The 20,802-nt window shown below is 45.7% G+C and overlaps 1 protein-coding gene across 4 annotated transcripts in view; it reads left to right on the forward strand.

The window, feature by feature from the left end:
* Positions 1-137: 137 nt before the first annotated feature.
* Positions 138-20,802, forward strand: part of LOC100884116 (neo-calmodulin) — a 59,063-nt gene continuing 38,398 nt past the window's right edge. The window contains exons 1-2 of one of the 4 annotated variants that reach the window (XM_076532590.1): positions 138-705; positions 14,792-14,818. In XM_076532590.1, coding sequence (XP_076388705.1) covers positions 667-705; positions 14,792-14,818 — 66 coding nt within the window. In that variant the 5' untranslated portion in view covers positions 138-666. Of the gene's footprint in view, positions 706-14,791; positions 14,819-19,962; positions 20,019-20,802 lie in introns of those variants that run through there. The other 3 variants (XM_076532591.1, XM_076532588.1, XM_076532589.1) reach the window with 3 other exon arrangements.

Genomic DNA, 20,802 nt, shown 5'->3' on the forward strand with positions numbered 1-20,802 from the left:
CGAGAAAGCGCCGGGGTGGTTTTCTCGCTCCACCTCGGCTGCTCGGAGACCAGCCAGACGGGACAACCGGTCAGACGCTACTCGAGCCAGAGCCGCGTCAACGTCCTTCCGCGTTCATCTTTCAAACGTCAAAAAGACGTTTCTTCTTCGCCGCGATTCGACTTCGCTTATTCTCTTTTTCTGTGCACCTTGCTCTTCCGTTCCGACTGTCCCGCTTCGACGACGTCGGCCCTTCGAGAACGAAGTTACATCAGATTCGCCAGGAACCGCTGCACGGCTGTCGGAAAAGGAGCAACCACGTCGACGATTCTCCTTTCCTTTCCCCGTTCACCGATTTTGATCAGGTAGATCGTGGTTTCGCGCGGCAGCGCCTTTTTCGGTGTACGCGAGCCTGCGTGGCGGTTTCATCGAGCGAAACGTCGTATCGGCGGGAAGGTCTAGCGACAACGCGCGACCACCTGTAGTTGTGGCCTCGAGCCACCCCTAACGTCTGTTCGGACGAATTTCCCCGCTTTTCGTTGGACCATCCGTGTCTTTCGAGCTCGTAACAACAGCTTACGCGTAGCTTGGACCTCTCGTCTCCGAGGAGAACGACGAGCACCGCGAAGGCCAAGGGCGACCACATCCAGACGCATATCGTACAAGTCTGCCAGGATTACCACCAAAATGAAGACGTCATCGTTCTCTCTGCGCGTCATGCGACGGGTAAGTGCAAAACGAATGATCCGTTCGATCACTTTCATGCGTTCTGTGTACCGATCGAGAACACGGTGACGATCATGATCACGATTAGGGAACCTCGTTACGTTTCGCTGCTTTTCGGTAGATTCACGATCAGTCTGATTCGCGAACGGGTTTTCGAAAACCTTTCCCGTCGTTCAAAAACCACCTACGTAATCTTTACGTTGGGATAAAAATCTTTCCAGCGTCGTAAAGGAGCACGAAATCGAAGGCGGGAACCGTGGTCGGTTGAATTTAAACCGGAACTCGTCTCGATTTCGTGTATCTCTCGACCGGGACACGGAAAAGTTACGAGGAATAAAACGCTCGCTTTTCCCTCTTCAACTTGGCATCGGTTTTCAATTTCGGAACGGTTCGCTGAATTTACTCGACGCTCGAGAACGGGGACGCGCGAGAAATACGTATTGTTTCGTCCGTTTCCAAAAAACGAACAGGTCCTTCTTGTCGAATGACATACGATCGCTATTTCTACCACCAAGACATTACGTCACGGAACTGTGATATCGTAAATAATTCCCCTGGTAAAAATTCATGCCAGCATTCGCGAATCTATTCGCGCAAACTGATTTATTCGCTTAGCCAACGCTCCCCATGCATATTCCATTCGAATTGCATATTCAACCCGCGATTCACGTTGCATACGGCCCTAGGCCATTCAAAACCGACAGCGTGAACGCCGAAGATCGCTCGAAAGTTCGTTTTAAACCTGGGAGAATCGAGATTTACTCGCACCGTACGGCGTGCAATTACATTTTACGCGTTACGCAACGGCAGCTGGTAATCAATTATCCTTCGAACGTCTGATATTATTTCGAAATAGGAGTTCGCAATATCGACGCTGAACGCGTTAATTGATGCATCGGCCGTCGTGAAATTGAATTGGTCCCGCGTGAAACGCGCGAAATAACGCCGATTTATACCATCGATTCAGCTATGAAACGGTTATGATCGCACAAATTTTTCTTAAACCGATTTACACCGGCTTCCGAAACCGTTCCATCGCTTACGCTTGCAACGACGCGAAACTAATAAAATTATCTTCCTTTACATATTAGCAGGAAGGTTCGACATTGTCCCGCGTTATAGCCGCTTGACACGAACCGATACAACGTTATAAATAACCGTCGTTGTCCAAACGCCAGCGTTTCGTTGCCTCTTCGTGTCCGAACGAGCGATATAAATTAGCTCGTAGATCAGAGGAAGCAAATACACGTTTCAGCACCGTGAGTCGAGCGTTCGGTTTCACTCTGTCACGTTTCCTCGAGGCACGGGGGGAAAGAAGGCGTAGCCAGTATCCCAGTTTAATTTGCCTTTCAATTATTTCTCGCGAAATTCGAGCAATAAAACCTGAGCGATCGTCTCCGAGGGATTCATCGAACGAATTGCACCCCCGTAATCCTGCTCCTGAGAGGAACCTTCCTTTCGCAGAATTTAGATCCTCCCCAAGAAACTTCATCCCCGTGATAGACAATTAAATTGGAAAATGCAGCCGCGTAATACGACAAGTTGAAATGTACGACCTAGAATTCGTCTTGTAATAACTTCTCGTCCTGCCTTAGACCCTCGTTGATTCTAATAACCATGATTCAGGTCGGAACTCGCTAAATTCGAACGCGGAGATTAAAACGTAATCTCCGTTTTAACTCCAATTCTCGCGACGTTTCTTAACTGATAAATTTCTGTGCAACGATGCGTGAGTTGTAGTTCTTTCGTGAAACGAATCACCGGAGGTAAGAGAAAAGAAAACTCGTTCAACTTGTCCTTTTTGGTAAGTTCGAAAATTTACGCGTTAAACGACTCTCCGGTTCACCACGAAGACTCGTTCGTGTTCGGCAAACCGTACCTTCCTAACGGAGTATTTTCCAGATGTTTTCCAAGAGAGAGCATTATTTTCGTCCGACGCATGCAAAATACAAAGAGGACTCGTTTCACGAAGACCCGTATAACTTCGTTTCGACGGCCGTCTTCTTTTCAACGTACCAGAATACAAAGAGGCGTTCCGAGTCGCAGCGCAAACAGTTTCAAATTCAAAGAAGCTGTTTCCCCGCGAACCATTTCCTTCTACTTTTCACACGAATATTTCAAATCCCACAAAGCTCTTCGTGCTTCTGCCAGAGAAGGAAAAACCTTCTCTCGCGTTACGTGAATTGAATCGAACATTTCCTCCGTAAATCGTACGACATCTTCGTCCAACTACGATAGGTAAATTAAAGTTTGTTCCAAAAAAATCGATCGCTTCGAGTCCATTTCATTAGACGTTCTACCGTTAACCTAAAAGCATTCTTCCTTTTCGTTCAAATACTTTGAGCTCCCGGGTTCCTTTTGCTAATACGTTTCACGATCGTACGTTCACGGTTTCCTATAGCAATCGCGATGGGAAACGCTAGGATTTTCCAGAGAAATATACGTTCGTCGATAAGCGAACGAACGTCTCGAAAATCCTTTTACCTTTTCCTGCGATCTTGCCACTCTCGCGGGACAATCACGACCAAGGCCCAGTCGCCCCAGAAGTTTCCTCATTTTCCCAGGAAAACAGGATACTCGTCCTTGGCAAAAGCCATCATTTTCCAAGATTCTCTATCGTCCCCGTTACGTCTGTACTTCGTGCCCGCGATAAATTGAACCAACGTTCGAATTACCTAACCCTAAGTTTTCCCTTCTCTCGCGTAACTAATACGTCAAATACGTGTTCCGTGCGATATCGTATAAAAAGTAGCCGTTCCCAAGATCTAATCAACGAAAGTTTCGACGGTTGTCCGTACACGTTCAATTTGTAACGACAGACGCTTCGAAGGCAGTCGTTTAATCGGACCCAGATCGAAACGAGCAAAAGTAATTTCGCAAGTTAGGTGTTGCTGCTAAAACTTTTTAAATGGATCGAGTAATCTGATTTCTCCACTTGACAACGTTGCACGTGTAGTTCGAGTAACGCGTATACGCAGCGAGAACGTGTTCGCCCGTCCTTTCGGGCTGATAATATTGACCGTCTAAGGCGCAACACGATGCAATTAAGTCGGAGGTTAATTGATCGCGGCACCAGATTCCTCGAGCGACACGCGAAAAACAGCTGTTTCGAGAGCCCCGGGAATATCGTCCTATCGGGCGAAAAAGGGAGAGCTTTGTTCTAGCGGCGAAATAAAAACGAGAAAGTTTTCGGAGAAGAGCGTGATCGCCATACGAGACGAGTTCTCGCGCTGAATCCTCGGAGTTGACTAATGCAAAACAGAACACGGATTGTAACTGCGAATTTACGAGCTACGGTCGGCAATTAGAACTCGTAATCCGATTGTCGAATTCGTCTATCTTTTGGATTACTCTTGCGCGAGTTACGGGAACACGAAAAACCAATCATTCGAGGAATTCGAGTTGCTGGAACATTCTTCGCGACGAAGTTTAGTTGCTTTTGGGAAGACGTTCTTGCGGCGAGTTTTACCTCGGAATCATGTGGAGCACGTATCGAGAAAATGGTGGCACGTTTTATTGCGTGTCCTCTGCGATCGCGAAGGGTTCAACCTATTCGATTATGGTGTTCCCTTGCAAGCTGTCGCAGACAAATTCGAACGTGTAACTTGACTCTGAATACGTAACCAGCTGGAATAAGTAGAAGCAATGCCAAGATGGTATTGTTCGAATATCTCATTAATTTGCATACAGACATTCGCATCGTGAGAAATTGGCTAATTCGCATCCAGCGTTATCCGCGTATCCGACAAGGTAAACACAGAACTTTAGCGTCTATCGCGCGATTCATATTCACAAAACGATATTCCCTTTGAAGTTGTTCTCGCTTAAACGAGAATTTCTGCTGCAGCTCGGAAAGAACATCCTAGTTATATCTATATGAAATTCCTTTCACGATCGTTCGATCGTATCCAGCATTCCCAGCATTTTCCGTTATCCGTGAAAACGATGAAAGTCGTGATCCTTCTTGAAAAGAGAGTCAAGAGTAAGACTCGCGAGGAATAAGCCGCAGAAGGCTCCATAAAGTTGCGAGGAAAAAGATCGCGCGCGAAGAGTTTCTAATATTTGAGGAACAGCTCTGGAGTAAGCCTCGAACCGATCGCAAATTATTCTCGAGAAAGGACACAATCGTCGTCGTAGTCGTCTGTTTCCGTATGCAGCGCTCTATTTCCTGAACACTCGAGAGGCTATTGGGAACATAATGTCGTCGTGGATAACGACTTGCTCGGCAGTTATTTTGCCGAGATTCTTCACGGTGAAAGATCGTAAATATACGCGGAATCTGAAAGCGTGTCATCTCCCATTAGAGCAGGAAACGCCGGTATTAAGAGATATTGGCTCGCATCGTTGGTTAACCGTGGCGCCGTTAAATCGTCCCGACATCGTCGTTCGAGAGATCCTCGAGAAATCGGAAGGTCAAATGTCAGGTCACTCGAAGGGCAATCGATCTTCCGATCCGTGGGAAAAGGTGTTGCAGGGATTTCGCGCGAGAAACAACGTCGAAACAAAGCAGGAGTGGCCTGGAAAACCGATCATCCGAAATAGACCGGGTGCGAATGCGTCGATTAATCGGACAGCCTCGCGAATTGACTGGCGTCCACCGATTTTGCGCCAGATGCAATTTTCTGCTCTTCGATTCGTTAGTTGACCGAGGCAGAATCGAAGCGAGAAGGACGCGACTGCACCTCTATGGTCAAAACAAATTAATCAAAATTTGATGCTGCCGACAGTTCGGTTAGACGCGTTTCGTTTCCACGGTTCTATTTCGAATATTTCATGAACGAAAAGTCTGATGGACATTTTCAGAAATGGAATTCATCGATCGCTCTGATCCTCTTCCTGTAACTCGTATCGTTAATGCACGAGACGAATCCAATTAATCGGTTAAACATATTCTGAACTTGGACGAGCTTGTTTGGTATCCAATTTATCTTCCAGTCCAGTATGTCGCTCCTCTTAAATCCGACATCCATCTCTTTCATCGTAATTCACCTTTTCTCGGTAATAGGATTTGCTCGTTAAAGTAAACGTTCGAGCTACCGTTTCTTTTGTACGCCAAATGGAAACGTCGACGAGTCGTTTCGCGACCAAGCCTAGGCGACGGTTTTATCCTTCCGCTGACTGGAGTACATTATCGATGACGATGGAACGTTTTATTCTTCGTCAGGACGAATATTTTCTTCGGATCATCCATAATACGAATTAAAAGGTCGCGCAATCTGCTCCATTGGTGGCGCGATCGTAATCATAAATCATTTTCAGCAATAACGCGACGACGTTAAACGCGAACAAGCCTCGACGATAAACCGACGCGACGAACAACAGAAAGCGAGGTCCACTTTTCAGCCATTCGACGACGAAGAACGATTTCCTGTGTTCGTTTCAGCGGCACGTTTCGCCTCCGTAGAAACGATAAATCCTGGCTTTATTTTTGCGGCTCAAGGATTACCCGACCGTCGGCTCATAAATCTTCCAACGATACAGACTGATCTCGTTGGGTGCAGCTCGCGTGTACCTTTAACCTGTTAACCGGTTCGCTTTCCGATCGAAGGTGCATCGTTCTTCTTCTGCACGCGTAACAAAGCGAGCGTACGAATTGAGTCGTTGCACGTAAAAGGATAAAGCACGCGCGAAAATATTTTCATTTTAACGCGTTTCACAGCGTCGAGATACGCTGAGCTATAATTTCAACTTGTTAGTCGGTATCGCGACCGATCTTCTCAAACGATTCCCGTCGTGGAATAGGGATTAATTGTGTTTTTCGTTCGATCGCGTGGCGAGAAACGACAACGAATAGGCGTGCAGGTTAAACTACCGCGGTGTGTCGGCGTGTCCCGGGCGACATGCAAACTATCCTGTCGCGCGAAGTCCTTGCATTTCCATCAGCTTAATTAAGCCGGCCAACGGACAGCGGAATTGCGGCATAATTCCGCGGGCTGGTTGCATCGTCGTTGACAAAGAGCGTTGACAAAGAGCGATGCACGCGGACCGATAGTTTAGAGGTTCCAAACTTCTTGGCTGTTCGTGGCAGACTAGCTTTTAACCTAATTGTTGGATTACCGACCGACTGTCGCCGTATTTTAATTCCCTTCGAAGGCGTTCTGTTGCTCGTTTCCTCGAGCAATCTTTTAATTAAGCTCCTCTCTAGCTGGTGCGGCCGATATCTCGCTGGCTGTATGGAAATCGATCGTTTGATTAATATTGCTGCTACGAAAGTGAATGGTACAATAACTTTTGTTTTTTCGGATGCACTTTTGAGAAATACGAGTTACTTTATAAACAACCGTATATGCGTTACAATAGAGCAAAGGGAATATACGATGCGTTTCGTGCTTGGAATTGATCTCTATATAATCCTTATATGTGTAACGTACCATATGTCCATAAGAGTAAAGACGCATAGTGGAATCACTCTCGGATGGCCAATTTCAGAATAATCTCCTATCTACCCCTACATTCAATAAAGACCATAAAGGGGATCTAGCGACGGTATAGCGGAGTAATTGATTACGAACAAAGTGCTCAGGGGTTGTACCTTTTATAGATTCCTGTAGATACAGAAATACTTTCACGTATCGTTTTCACGAAAACAATTCGAATCCGCTAAGAGAACCGTTAATGGAAGTACAATCATCGTTTCCGTATTGCGCTCGTTCCACGGTTTACGAAGCTTTTTCCTTTAACGACAACCTTTCTTCACCGTGGTTCGCGAAGCTTGCAACGAGAATTAAACGAGCGCGCAAAAGGGCCAGCGGCAGAGAGAATACAAAAAGAAACGCAATTACTTCCTGACGCTGCAAGGCACTCGTTCAATGGCCATGTCCCAGGAGCTTTAAAGCCGGCCGCTCATTAACCTATTTGCATAATTAACTAACATATTACACGTACAACCTATGTCACTCGCGCTAAGACGTTCATCGGTTCGCAAGATCGATAACTTTATTTTTCTAGATCGTTACGAGCCTAACTTTGAAGGGTTATTAAGAAGAAAGTAGACTGTACAATCGTGAACAAGTTAATGTAATTTTCTACGCGAATGATAAACGAGTAATCGAAAGGTGTCTTATTCCGTTCACTCATCCGCTCCGCTGGTCATCGGAGAGAAAGTTTGCGACAGTGACAAAGAAGGAACGTGACAGGAACGCGAAGAAGGTAATTTATACGCGGATATTTTTTCGCGGTAGCTCTCGTCCCTCTTCGTATCCACCGGTCTGGGATCAATTTTCCCAGCCATCGAATTTAATTTCCGCCCTAGTCATCCCCGAGGATTCTGAAATTCTAGGAAGCCGCAGCGATCCTTGTTTAAATCGTGGCGCGTTTTATTAGCAACAACCGGTGCCGCACGCTTGTTCCCGAGCGTATTTGCATAGAACGTCGGCGCGTAATTAAAGGTACCGTTATCGAACCGCATATGGGTTTCGCCCGACAGAGGTTAAGGATTAATATTCATGGGAGAATTTGTTGAGAAAAAATTACCTTTTTGCACGGCGATACATAAAACCGCGAATTATTCATGCGATACTTGTTACCCTGTTTCGAAGAAACGAGATTCGCTAGTACTTGTCCGGTGCAACGTTTGAAAGCTACAGGTACTAGCAGCAATTACGTTCGTTAGCTTTTCGCGCGGTTTGCCCGCGGCGCGGTGACAAGGTTGCCTTTTGCATTTCCCCTCTTTCGTAATCTTTCGCTTCCTTTTGTCTCCTTTTTATTCTTACCCTCTTTGTTCCGCATTCCGAACACGAGCAACCTCGGTGAGAGGAAACGCTTCGCTACGTGCTGAAAATTCGTTGAAATTGAACGAAGCAAATATAATATTCGACGACAGTTCCTGTTCGACTATGCACTTTCGTGACGTATTTCACAAATTTCATCTAATTATTTCGCGCGCTCTTCTGTGCGAGCATCTTCGATATCATTAGGTATTCGTTAAAAACCTATGGCTCTAGAGAACAGAACGCGATAGAGGAAGAAAATTAAATGGAAATGTCACACAGTGCGTCAGGGAATTAACCGGAATTTCAGCAGCGTTGTGCTCGGTGGCAATAATCGAGCAGGATCGCGTATTCCCAGTGGTCGGCACGAGGCGAAAAAGACAATCTCTTAATTAATCCGGTAATAAACCCTCATTGATGTTGCGAGCATCCGCAAACAGGCATCGAGACTCGCAAAAACGAGTAGAGCATTAACTGCCGTGCACACAAGGAAGGTGGAAACGACCAACAGGCTCTGGCAGTCGAGCGTAAGAATGCCGTGACACACGAAAGCATCGCGCGACTGTGTGTTACTTGTGTGCGCGGCCTAAAGTGCAGCCCACCTGTTGCTAGGCCTATATCGCGCGATCTCTCGCATTTTCATCGTCCTATTCGAATCCTTCGCGTTCCAACCGTTAACGGCTACCGTGCTTTATTTCCGACCATGGACGATCGAATTATCCGGATAAACGATCTTCTCGTTTCCTACCGGATCCGCCGGACATCCCCTTTTATCGATAAAACGTTCGCGACGCGAAGAAAAATTAGACCCTCCTCGTAATATCCCTGAGTTTACGATGATTAACGAGCACAATGCAACGTTCGGTGAATAGAAACAAGTATTCTGTCGAATGCGTGTATAAATTATAAAAGATAAATTAGGTAGAGTGCCTTCTTTCAGTGGGATCGATTCATGGCCGCCACGGGAATTAACTTCCCTATTCGCCGAAACGAAATTACGCGCGATTACAGACTGAAAGTATTGGCAGCGCGGAGCAAAGTAATTCTTTTCTCTTTTTCGGTCAGATGGAACGCGTTTCTACCTTCGCTGAAGGTTAATTCAGCCCGGAGAAGACGGTTCGATCTAATTTTCCACAAATGTAATTTAACCCACGCGGTGTTAGTTCCCTCAGGTCACAGAGTTCCAGAACTACTTTTGTTTTCCATTTTTTCGCTTTGCTCGTCCGTTCTAAAATTGGAACAACGAAGTTTTATCGCGTTCATTTATCGCATTCGACTAGATTCGCGGGGTAAACGAAGATTAAATATTTATGTTCTTCTAGCTTGTGCCAGTTTCGACGCGCAAGTGGTTGTAAATTGATAGACTTAGGATTGTCCGCCCTCGTTGGATATATACGTAACTCCTTCGACAAAGTCGGACGTGATATTTGCCCTCCGCTTTACCTCCCACGATTCTCTTCTTTGTTCTGAGCACACTCTCCTCGAAAAGAAAAATAAGAAAGGAAATGAAATCCGTTTTAAATGCTACAAATTTCACCGGCAACCTTCGGGTATATCGTTGCTACTGCAAACATTTAATGGTAGGTAATTCGTAAACTTTCGAGTGATTTGCATTGCCTTTTTTCACGATCTTCTTCGTAATTTCGAATGAACTTCGTCGCAGAAACACTCTTGGAGTTCAAAACATCGTTAAACTGCACGAATATCGTTTAATTCAATGACTTCGGAATTAACTTCTGATGGAACTTAGTAGCGAGCACCGACCTTCGGTTTCAGTTCTTTTCTCGATCGGTTGCACCGTCATATTGCCGAAGAGAACTCGAAACTGAAACTACGTTATCGGTTCGCTAACTACCAGAATGTCTTAGAAAAACGAATTGAGAAGAATTAAGATAAGGGCAGGAAGCAACGAGCGAGCCTCTAACTAAGTTTCCATACCGTCGAGCAAAGGCAACGCAGCTAAATCTCGTTTGCCGTCGTATTTGTAATGAAGTTTCCGTGAGTTATCAAGCATCCATAGCGAGAAACCCTGGATGCTGGCGGTTGCTAGGGGAGCCAGTTGCACGTGTCGGCTACGTGATCATGTTCGATCGTATGAAATACGTATTCGCGCGTATCGGTGCTGCGTTTCCATAGCTCTATATAAAACTCAACGATATTAAAAAGATCATTGTTCCGATTCGTTTTGCCACAGATTTTCAAGACACGATACGAGAACGTACCGAAACTGTAATATAGAATACTCGGTGGTAAACGTTGCTCGAAACGTTTGCACAAGAGGTGTAGAGCGTTATCGATGCGTGCACGGGTATTATGCTCGGTGCATAAATAACGTGGAAACACCGAGGACTTGGCACGAAGAACCTTTATATCCTATGTGGTGTAATTAAATGTACGATGCACACGTGGCCAGGCTTTTCATCGGTTCAGAAATTCGTGGCTTCTGCTTTGAGCTCGGTTCCCACCGGACTTAGTAAACTTCCTGTCGGCATTCTACACGAAGCAGAATGTTTCATAGCACGTAGGATATACCTTAATGCGGCCAACTTACAGGGGAGGAAGAAACTAGTAGTTAAGGCAATGAATTCGTTGAATTATGAATGCTTAGCATTGGAAGTCGCTTAGAGATAGTGTGTAAGGAAAAACGAATGTACGAGATAACCCCATTCTCTTTATTCGACTAATTACAGTGGAAGATTACATTGATACAAGTAAACGATAAACCAGTAAACTAGTTAGCATCGAAGTGAACTCCTTGGTATCTGTAGTGGAGCATCTCGAAACAGAGCGAATAATTTCTAAATCCCAGACTTAACAGATTAGGTCTCAGAGGCAGAGCGAGTTCGAGTCTCGTGCGTCACCGACGTTTCGAATTCCTGGTATCTGTAAGAACAGCACGGAACCGAGAAGAAACAAAATACACCCAATTCCTTTTCGTCCCAGTTTCGTAAAATTTCTGATTCATCTTTTGGCCATACGTTACTGAGCTGACAGGTTGTAGAAGTTATCGCAGGAAACAGTAACAGTGATGTTATGAGGAACGACGTAATACAAGAAAGAGTGGGACGTTGTGGACGATATTAACGGCGCACTCGTTCGGCCATTTATCGAGTGGGAGCTAGATAAATATCTAGTTGCAGCGTTATGTGCGCTCCCTGACGTTGATAAAGTGGCTGTTCTACTTTTCAATGGACTGGGGGTGTCGTTGCAGGTACGGAGACACAGGTATAGCTACGAAACGGAAAGACGACATCGATAGATGAAATCGCGTTATGATATAGCCCGGGAAAATTTGTTCGATGCATGCACAAGGGGTTGTTCATTTATGGCTAGTTCTAATCGAGCGCGTAACTAACGGTACCATTGTGCTCGAATGAAAGTTACCGGGATTTTGATGCGCGATCTTTCGCTAGCTGGTCACGAAAACCAATCTAGCTTGAATAAGCCCTCTTCGGCTGCTGTAGAAACAAAACGAGCCACTCGAGGAAAATATCAATCGCGGCACGGAAGGAAGCAGGCAAGCTTTTCAACGATTACACGGATCCTCTTGAGGCGAGAGCTTGCACAAACTGATCGAACTTTTTAAAAGAAGGGAAGGAAAATCGGTATCCGAGAGGCAGAGGAGCGAACAAAAATTTCTTTCTCGTCGCTCAGATTTCCTCAACTTTTCCGTGTTTCGCGTATTCAAATTCGCAACAAATTGTATTCATGTATGCAAGGTATTATTTCGAAACGTCGTCCGTAACGGGAAGAACAATTAAGAGTGTAAAATTCAAATTACCTCGAGCAGTTCGCTCGTATCGATTCTGCGAAGGGAAATCGAAACCCATCTCGTAACGGATAAGTTGCTGTCACGTTCAGGAAGAGAACACTCTGTAACTATCGGCCGAGAAGCACTTTACAATGAACGTTGCTTTTATTGTCGGTTGTGTCGCGTTTCACGCGTAATTGATACTCGTATTGATCGTTTGCACCTTAAAGCTCGTATCAATTGCTCGTAGCTTGATTTCATTTTCCACGCCAATTTGTTATTCAATCATTTGAACCATTGAATCCGAAACTTTGTTCCAATTATATTTGATCAACGTCGATTCAACGGAGGAAGCTGCATGAATCATTGATTCGATATCGTTTCAAATTGTACCCGATGGAACCCTCCAGTTCCGTATTTCGACGTTTCTTCCGTCTCGAGAGAGATCATATTTCTCGCTAGACGATCGCAGTTTCTTTCTCTACGTATCGGAGCGAAAGCAGGTATCTCTACGGCAAATACGCCCGGGATGTCGCGTTGAACCTTGCGAATCCGTGAACCGTCGAAAATTCCTCCAAGATCTCCGGGAAAACGAGAAAACAGCCACGGAAAATCTTTCTTGAGCAAAAGGTGAAACTCGCACGCGACCCCTGACATTACCTGCCCTACATGAATGACCTAGATCCCCATGATTCCGATCTTGCAATTTCCACTGGACAATAGCGCGATTCAATAACGAGCATAATAACGCCATACTCGATGGGGATCGTCGGATGCGCCGGAACCGCTAACAATCCTATGTTAATAATTCGATTACGAGGCGTTCGATAACTCTCGAACGGTTACGCAAACATTTGCGCTTCATTTACGATACTCTGTTAGAAATCTTGTACCTTTATGTAACTATTATAAAAGAGCAAACGATCTTCGGTCGATCGAAGCTTTCTCGCAAGGTTCCTCGCGAAGGAAAAGGGATACAGGGTGCTTAATCCCAGACGGTTTATCTAGAAATACCAGAAGCACGGTAAACAAAAGCAACCACCAACCCAGATTCATTTTCATTCTCCATCGACTTTCTTCTCGTCTCTTACATGCCAACGAGCAGAGCAACCCCTGGGAAGCTTGTCGGAAAGTAATAACGCGGAACTCGTTTCGAGATCGATTCACCGTCGATTTCGTACACGTGTCGCCGCGCGCAAAAAACAGCTGCTATTGGATAATACGAGGTGTTCCCGGGTTCTCAGCTTCCGTAAACGTCGCTGGGTTCGCTTCGATCCGAAAGCTCTGTCTTCGAGAAGTTCCCTTCGAGTGTTTGAGCTTTCGAAGGAAGGAAACTCGGATTTCGAACAGCCAGCGAACAAGACGCGCCCTTGGAAAAGCATGGTGTCGTTTTATCCCTCCTCGCGGCTCACGTCCTATTGACCCGATGAACGAGATTTCCTGTTCTCGCGGCGAGAGGCGACACGCGGAGAATTTCATGGTCACCCGTCGGTTTCGCGTGTCTTGCCTCGATTTTCCATTGAAACAGCATCCTCTCTCTCTCTCACACACTCGGGTTTCCATGGTGATTCCCGGATATGAAGCGGCTCGTAAAATCAATGGAACGAAGTCAAGCCACAACGGTAGTCGGGCGGAAGTAATTACGGTATCAAGAACAATGAAATCCGCGTGACAAAATCAGCGCATATTTTCTTCGCGATTAACCTTGAACATAAAATATCAAGATTCCTCGTAGAATATTTATCGTTTGACCATGTGGTTCCAAGGCTCCTTTGTTCCCGAAGCAATAAGGTCGCTTTTTCAGCCAGTTTTCGTTTTTCCCTTTTTTCATTACCCTCAGGCTGTATATCGACGAGTCAGTTCTCGTTTACAGTATGCACGACAGATAAAAGCACGATTTTACATTTTAATCTCGTCCGAAAGGGGAAGGAGAGGCCGAAGGTCGGATCGAGCGCTTTGAAAGTAAATTGGCTTTCCTGTTGATCGCTACATTCATTGGCAATCGCGCGGGAACCTGAATAATGATTCACCGATCGAGCAATACGAATCCTGTAATTAATCCGCGCGACGAAAAAGTTTTATCGGAAGAACTGCGAATACGAATCCTGGAGTTCGATACTCGTTCGCCAGGTGCTTCCCTGAAAGCAGTCTCGCGGTAGTTTCGCGAATCAGGTGATGCACGCGACGCGGTTTAGGACCCGTACGTTACATTTGCAAGCAGACCACCGCTAATTTCGAGGTCGCAATTTAGGAGATAGCAGACGCACAGGAGACACCGAAAGATCGCATCGCCTCTGTTTTATGTTCTCTCGCGAGCTTGCCAACCGAATTACGAACAAAAGAAAGTCGAACAAGGACGCTACGTATCGTTTGCGGGTATCGCTTTACTCGAAACGAAATTTGTACCTCTTCGCGAGTTGGTCCAGGTCAATTACGATTATTGGATCGCGCTCGCGAAGAGGTTGAACGAGAAGTTCAATTTCATTGCATGCAACGCGTTATTCTTTCTCCTATCGTTTCACTCGTCTCATGATCTGTTTACCATGCATTCTTACATACTCTCTTTTTTTATGACTCTACCTCTACCTGTCTGTATAACATTCTTTCTTGTGTTTCTATTGCACAGGCGCATCGCGGGCCGGCAGTCGTGCAGGTACAAAAATCTTCACGCAAAATTCCAAAGTCTCTGAGTGCACAAAAGACACCTTAGGCGTCTTTAGTTTAGATTGTTCTTTTTTTCCAGTGCTAGAATGCGATGCCCGGTTGGGGTCAGTAGCGATTACTGTTAGTCACGTAGGTCGCAGAAAGCTCTTAGTAGAGCGAAACGAAGCTTTTTAGCGAAATGATCGTCGACTAGTAACAAATCGAAATCGTTACAGCAATCGTTACTTCACGATAGACCGCTTTATTCGGACACTTAGCGATAGCTAGATCACTGAATGCCTAGAACGTTTGCGTTGCATAACTTTTTTCATTCGAGCATTTCACGATTATATTACAACAGTAGACGCGCGAAACTAGTAATCTTGTTTCCGCGTTAAAAAGTTTCGAGTTTTGAATCGATACTTGCGTATCGATGCGTTGCTCCGGTTCGCCAGTGTGCCTTCGAGCGAATATCAAATTTAATTAATCGGGAGCATGAAAACTTCGAAGCATGACAATTTTCAGCTAGGCCGCATGTTTCGTTTTGTGTTCGATACGTTCCTATCTGTCGTTTCACCTTAGTACTACGATTAACCCTTATAGTGCGATGCAGCATCCGCTCAAGGAAGCTAAATCAGACTGTTTAACCGTTCTACTCTTTTCTTTTGTAGGTAAGTGACTATCACGCTCGACGAACCTGTTACCCGGTCGGTAAGTCAGCCTGTTTCATCTTAAAAGCTTCGCGATGTCGCGTGAAAGCTCGACGTACTGATGGTCGGTACGGCAGAGCTGGAAAGCTCTGTCTGATCGTGCGCCGGCACTGTCGCCACTTTGTTCGACCTGTACTACTTGCGCCGCACTTATCGCCCGTCTTACCAGTTCTCTGTCGTGTTCATCGACGATACAACCGTGCAGTTTCATGCAGTCCAGTACCCTCGACATATACTAATTAACTATGTATCAACAAATTGTTACGATAATCAAAACGAATATTGGAAACCCACGTCCAGAATCGTCACAGGTTTTCGATAGGAAGAGCTAGTTAAACCGAAATAATCTAAACGCTCTAACGGGAGATACTTCATTTCGCTTCGCTGGGCGGAAAATGTATGTAAATCGTTACGTTTTTCCGAACTCGAGAATACGCGGTTTAGCTCTTTCGCGGAAATTCTCTATGGATAATTTAGTAGCTTCGACACTGCGAGCTGTTGACAGGCACGTTTATACAAATGACTGTCACGCTGTCAACGCGATCTAGAGATATTTTATTACGTATCGATCACGAAAAGGCGGCATACATCGCATAAAACGTGTTCTTTCATTCTCGAGGCGCTGCAATTAAGAACCGAAGTGTTTAGATATCTTTGACCGAGTAAATATTTCTGAAAAGCGAATTCGGTAGATTAATTCCGTGCGTGATCGGGCGTCGAGCGTGTCCGACTATCGCGAACCGATACCACTGTCGTCGTTGTTTCATGCTCGTTATAAAATATTCATTTCTGCGTACAGGAAATAGCGTTTCCGTGTCAAGGACGTTCGCTAGAGTAATTCACCGATAGTCTCTCGCCTAGGTGGCGATTCAACAGATATACACGCGCGATCGTTACGTTAACGATTCTCTCGGAAGGAAGTAAAAAGCGAGCAGTCGTGAGCCGAAGTGTGTCAGGTCGTCGGTACCGGCTTGGGCGGCGTTAAAAAAAATTGATAAACGTCACGGACTCGCGTGCCCGGTTAGATAAAGTCACTTGGACATAAATCAGCGGACGGTGATCCTTTTCCTTCTTTCTTATCGCGAGCTTACATCCCGCGCCGGACTTGCATCGTGTCCGCTGGTTCGCTCGCTTCTAGCAGCGGAAAGAACATTCCTAGCAGCGCGACGAGTTATTATTCCGTTACAGCTGGCAGCGGGGTTATTGGAAAGCTGCGCGTTCAACATGCACAGAATTTCCAAGGGTGTCGTTCGAACGGCCAATTAGAATTCACGAGGAATCTCTACCGTTTACTCCGCCTCGAATTATCACCGAATTCCACTCAGATAATCGTGCGTCTCCAAAATTTCTTAGTCGGTGTCCCGAAGAAAATCTGAGGAGTTGTAAATTACAAGCTTTTTTGTAACTCGCTAGCGAGTTAATAACCGGAGCTGTCCTTCGTCGGTCATAAACCTTTCTCTGCGTATCTCGCTTTCAATTTATCAACGGTTCTTCGCTCCAACCGTTATGTACAAGTAGAGTAAATAGTCGTTTAGAATGTAAGTTAGGTACAAAATATGGTGCAGTAAATGAGAGTCGATTACGTTTCATCCGGTAGAACGTTACCTTTGAACATTCGTTTAGCGAACAGAAGGTTGCTAGTGGTTCTGACATCGAGTGATCGAGAGAGCGATTACCCTTGGCTCTACTTGGCGAAAACGAGGACACGGACCATTTTTCAACTCGTGCAGTTACTTACACAGGGTTTCATACAACCGCTTCATGGTGAATATTAATGTATCGATTGCGAACAAAGGAGCTGTCGTTAAAAATATCGTATCTTCCGTTAGGTCTTGTCTTTCGCTCTTTTTTTCCGTTCCAAAGGTATCGTCCACGTGCATTTCCTGTTTTCTGATCGGAAACAACGATGGTAAGATTGTATTACTCTCTCGAGTTCGATAGCAGAAAGAAGGCTGGAATTTTATTCTCTTCGATAACGAGGTCGTTCGGAGCGGTAGCCATTTTTCAATCCATTGAAAGAGTTCATGATACCGCTGCCGCGCGGCATTTTAATACCTCTCACGAATCGCCGTAATCTTGTTGAAAAATCGTAAAAACAGCCGTGGTTAAGATTTTAAGCCGAACCCCCGCGTTCCGAGAACAGAACGAAAAAGTGTTCTCCGAAAGTATTTTCCTAACTGAGTAAACGTTCAACTTTTAATGGCACTCCGGGACTAATTTATGAGAACTGTCGTCGAAAGTTCTGCTGGCGGAGCTGTGGCCACGCCTTATGAAAATATAATAAGCGCATCTCCGACGAACGATTCGTAAACGACGCATAAATGTTTCATTACGATCTCGCGATTTACATGAAGCAGTGTATCGGTCGTTTAGTGACTTAACACCGCGACAACGTGCTCGGAAAGACTGGAAATAGAATTTCGCTGTCTCGAAAAATCGATAAGTTTCTCCGACGCGATGTTTCATGCAAATGTCTCTATTTTAATAGTCGAGATGAAAGGTCGAAGAGACTTCGATGTTTCTCACGAAATAGGCGACGAGTGTTTGGAGATGCGCTCGGAGAAGCGTTTCGAAAGGAGCGAGCAAGCACTCTGGTCAGATTATCTCCGAGCGCAATGCTCTCCAAGCTGTCTGCTTTACTTCTCTTTAATCAAGGTCAGGAGATGCTATACGAGCCGTTTTAGAGGAAATGAAATGTTCACCGCCAGCCTCTTTGCTCTGCTTCCTTGCCCTTCAATTTCCCAAATAAAACGCGACACGTTCACTCGTTTTTCGAAGAATAGCTGCAAGGGTTGATTCTCCATAGAAATCGAGCGCTTACTCGAGCGATAAATTTTATCGAGAAAGTTATATTCACGAGTTAGCTAAACCACGAACTTGTGCAATGTAGAACAGAAACGAGTGCTTTAGAAATTGTAGCAGGTCGAGTGACGTTTAGGTGAGCGCGGTATGTTTCTGCGTTTCGTTACAGGAAAAAGGATATCGAAAGATATTTTGTTTCGCGTTGGAGAATAATGGCATTGGAAAGCTTCACGGCTCTTCGAAATCGTTTGTGTAATGCACGTCAGGCAAACGCGCTCGTGGCACCTGTCAATAGTTTCTAAAGGAAGTTGCACAAAAGCCTCGCCAGACCTGAAAGACGGTCCGCTAACGCGACCGGTCCTTTGACAGTCAACGCGACTATTCGGTACACGTTTTGTTTTAGTTTTCACCGATGTTCTTTGTGAAGCAGCGACGAGAACGAATCGGGGAAGGGAAAAAAACGCTTGCCACAGATTCGTTTAAACGTTGCGGCTAAAGGTTCCACGAGACGACGTTTGAATACTTTATTAAAAACAAGACACGCAAAGGTAGGCTTACCGAGTAGAACGGAGGCTTGTTAAGTACGCAAACTCCGTTCTCCGGTTCTCGAAATTATAAGACGCCATAATTCTTGCTGCGACGGATCCCTTAGTCATACACCACCCCCTCCTTGAGTTACGTGGAAGATTTAGACCCGAGGACGGCTCGAGCCGTTTATTAGTAACAGTAATTAAACTTAGCAAGGGCGCGAAATTATAAAGCTACAAATATCGTGGCTCTCGCTCGCTCGCTTGTAACTTGTTCTCGAGTCCCACGGATTATCTTTTCTGGCAACTTTTTAATTGCCTTCAGGCTGATACGATGAATCGATCGTATCGATCTAGAAGACCGTATAAAGATACCGAAAGGAGGAGCCTATACGATCGCACGCAACTGCTCGTCAGTGAATCACGTGCTCGCAAAGGAACACGCTTCGAGTCGCTGTCAGTGGCCGCATTTTCGGGAAATCAGAATTTCGAACAGAAATCAACCGGAAGAACGAGAGCTCGGTCAAGTACACCGTCTCTACGATCTCGTGGAACACGATTGCCGGGCAAAACCACAATGGCAGTTGGTGGTTTGGAACGATCGATCGGAACAGAGACATTACCGCGCGTTTTTACGTCGGTGAATCTTGAAAAAGTTCGAATCGAGGCGCAAGAAATCTCATCGTACGAGCTCTGGTATCGAGGTCTAATATCGTAGTACCGTAATTTCGTACACGGCTTAAGCACGACTACTCGTTGGACCATTCGATATTTGGATTTCGATTATTTTCACCTAATCGATTGAAGATTAGACGATTCGACGAAGACAACGTTCGAAGGAACACGCTTAGGAAGAGCCAAAATCCCGACGTAACGATCTGCTTTCCGGACGACTGGCGAAGATGGGGTGGGAAGTTAGCGAAAAGACATTCACCCTAATTATGGCATACGCGAACGTAGGAGACGTTGGAACACATTGGTCGTTGGTTCGGTAAAGCGACACGGATGATGCTCTCGGGGGTCCGAACAAGCTCCGGAGAAGCTCTGATCGTGGCGGTCTAGCGGGGCTTCGAGCCTGCGCGTTGTCCTGGAAATCGCAGACTCGGTGCGCGAGGGGCGCGTGGCGGCACCGGGGGTGTCAGTCACGGCCCATCTGCCCACCATCGAACACGTAAGTCCGTAAGCGGTTACTTTTTTCCTCCCCTTCTGTGAAACCACTTTCTCCACTTTCACCCCTTTTTTCTTAACGCGTTCTTTTCCTTCCCCGTACCTTTTTCTACGATCCTTTCTGCTTCGCCCCTCGAGAAATCCTCTTCAGTCTTATCTCACCCGTTGACACGCGCCGTCCATTTCTCTTGGAAGAAGTTTCCTCGGTCTTGGATTTCGTTAGATAATTTCTTTCTCGATACCTAGTCGACGTACAACGAGGAGAGGATCGGATTACCGAGGAGGTGCGTGAACAAGATTAACACGGGGAACTCATCCGCCGGCAGTTACAGTGATTATGTCAAAAATGGCGGGTACCGTGGTGCTATTTCGTGAAATCACCAGCTTCCGAATGTTTCCAGGGGTGGAAGTGTTTGCAGTTCTTTCGAGTGGAATCGTTTTTTATCGGAACGAATCGTCACGTTTCCAACACCGTTTACGAAGCAACGTTTCTTCTCTGTCTCTTTTCGCTAAGCAGGAAATAGATTTCCTCAGAGCGTCTTTTTCGCGACTAAGCCTCTCGGTGAAAAGGCTGTGCCTATCGTTCGTCGAGAACACTTACTGCACGCTGCCTGTGTCGTTCGGTAATTGTACTCCTCGCGTAAATCGTTGACTCGTACCACTTGCTCCTCCGTCTCTCGACAAATTTCGAATCTTTCAAGATTTCTCGAGACCTTACGGAACACCACCAAAAACTTGTCGCTCGTCTTCAACTACACTGCTGTGAAATTTCGTTCTAAAACGTTTAG

This window comes from Megachile rotundata, chromosome 6 (genome assembly GCF_050947335.1).
Source record: "Megachile rotundata isolate GNS110a chromosome 6, iyMegRotu1, whole genome shotgun sequence".
Taxonomy (NCBI): Eukaryota; Metazoa; Arthropoda; class Insecta; order Hymenoptera; family Megachilidae; genus Megachile; species Megachile rotundata.